The 1,720-nt window shown below is 43.5% G+C and overlaps 1 protein-coding gene across 1 annotated transcript; it reads right to left on the bottom strand.

Annotated features, from left to right (window-relative positions):
* Nucleotides 1-252: 252 nt before the first annotated feature.
* On the bottom strand, nucleotides 253-1,342 carry LOC106002117 (transcription termination factor 1-like; the record flags this gene model as incomplete). The annotated part of the gene is made up of 1 exon (XM_013037042.1): nucleotides 253-1,342. A coding segment is annotated over exon 1 (1,040 nt), but the record flags the coding sequence as incomplete, so codon positions are not given.
* Nucleotides 1,343-1,720: the final 378 nt, after the last annotated feature.

Below are 1,720 nucleotides of genomic sequence, written 5' to 3'. Positions count from 1 at the left end.
CCCCCCCACCCTGCTGCTACCTAGATAGTGAAGGTCTCCACATGTTCTCTCTCCGGGAGAAATATGGCTCCTCTAATAAACCTTGTCATCTTTCTCCTGTGCCTGCCTGCCTCTGTGTGCCCCCTGGGATGATGTGATGGATCCTTTCATGCATTATCCTGCATGTGTGACTGTCTCTGATTTTTGCCAGTTAATATGTGCTGAAAAAAAGAACAGAAAGTTGTACTGAAGCCAATAGAAATTATAAATTACCTTTGTCCCTCTTCCACACGCCTTTCTCTTGAACTGGCCCGGGAGGCCTTGGTCTTCTTTGGCGGCCTGGGGTTCACATCTTCTTCCATCAAGACCCCCTCACCTGCTGCAGAGTCAGAGAGTGTGTTCTCCGTGTTTATACTAAGCAATGAGACCTCATCACCAGTTGCTGGGGTGCTTTTGGCAAGCACCGGCTCCCTTTTCTTGGATTTTTTTTTCATGCTGTGGGATCCCTTAGCCTTTTCAGATACATTACCTCCTTCCTCAGTCCTAACCTTGCTAACCACCTGGGGTCCTTCAGATGGGGTGAGATGAAGACTTTCAGGCATGGCCATGGTCTCCAATTCCTGGTTAGCAGACCCTTTTTTCTTTTTTTTCTTAGACTTGTTTTTCTTAGGAGACACTGGCAGATCTGTGTTTTTGCCTTGGAGATCCACAGAAGGCAAGGTCTGCTGTGTGTGTGAGTCTGACGGGGGTAGGGTATCGCTTGCCTTCTGGCTTTCCTGTACAACGTCACAGGATGCAACCTTCCCCTCATGGGTCTTAATTGTTTTCTTCTTAGCTTTTTTATGTAGTTCTTTTGATGCTTTTTTATGCATCTTAGCAACTGTATTCAGTTTACCTGTTTTATCTGCTTTTGCTAATTTTTGTTCCTCGCTCATAGCAACATAAACCACATCCATGTTCTTTCTAAAATTCTTTGGCATGTTCTCAATGTTTTCTTTATCCACAAGGACTCGCACAACACCAGTTTCCTCGACTCCCCAAACAATGTTTTGTCTCTTTTTCTTCTTTTTGTGTGTCAAAGTAGCCTTTTCAGTCTCATCACACAGTTCTGACTTCTCTAAAGGGGACATGAGCTGCTGGAAATCCTTTCTCCTCTTCTTCTTCTTAGTTACCCGAGGCTGGTCACTTGCTACAGAGAAGTCGCAGAAACTTTCCTGACCCCATTTCTGGGCTTTTTCCTTATATACAGAATACTTCTTTTTCTTGCCTGATACTGAAGTGTGGATTTCAAATGTGCTTGGTTTTCCTTCCATTCTATTCCTTTAGGGAAATATGACAACAGTGGTTTATTTTTGCATTTTAAACATTAGCCTAAGGGGGGAATATCACAGCAAAATCAAACTGTATGACAAATGACAAGCCTGGAGTCATGATTATAAATTTTGTATTATTTAAAATAGATAAGAGGCTCACTGTAGTCTACTTCATCTGGTCTCATGATGTAGGGAAAAAAAATTCATAGAGAACAGTATTACCCTACACCCTCGGGCCCTATCCTCCTCGTACCTCATCTCTGACCCTCTCTTTTCTTCTTTTCCTTCTTTTTATTTTTTATTTTTGGGGCTTGAACTCTGGGCCTGGGCGCTGTCCCTCAGCTCTTCAGCTCAAGGCTAGCGCTCTTCCACTTGAGCCACAGCACTACTTCGGGATTTTTCTGTTTTATGTGGGGCTGAGGAATCAA

This window comes from Dipodomys ordii, unplaced genomic scaffold (genome assembly GCF_000151885.1).
Source record: "Dipodomys ordii isolate 6190 unplaced genomic scaffold, Dord_2.0 Scaffold3378, whole genome shotgun sequence".
NCBI classification, from domain to species: Eukaryota; Metazoa; Chordata; class Mammalia; order Rodentia; family Heteromyidae; genus Dipodomys; species Dipodomys ordii.
The sequence above is the reverse complement of the archived record's forward strand: the minus strand, read 5'-3'. Positions and strand labels throughout refer to the sequence as shown.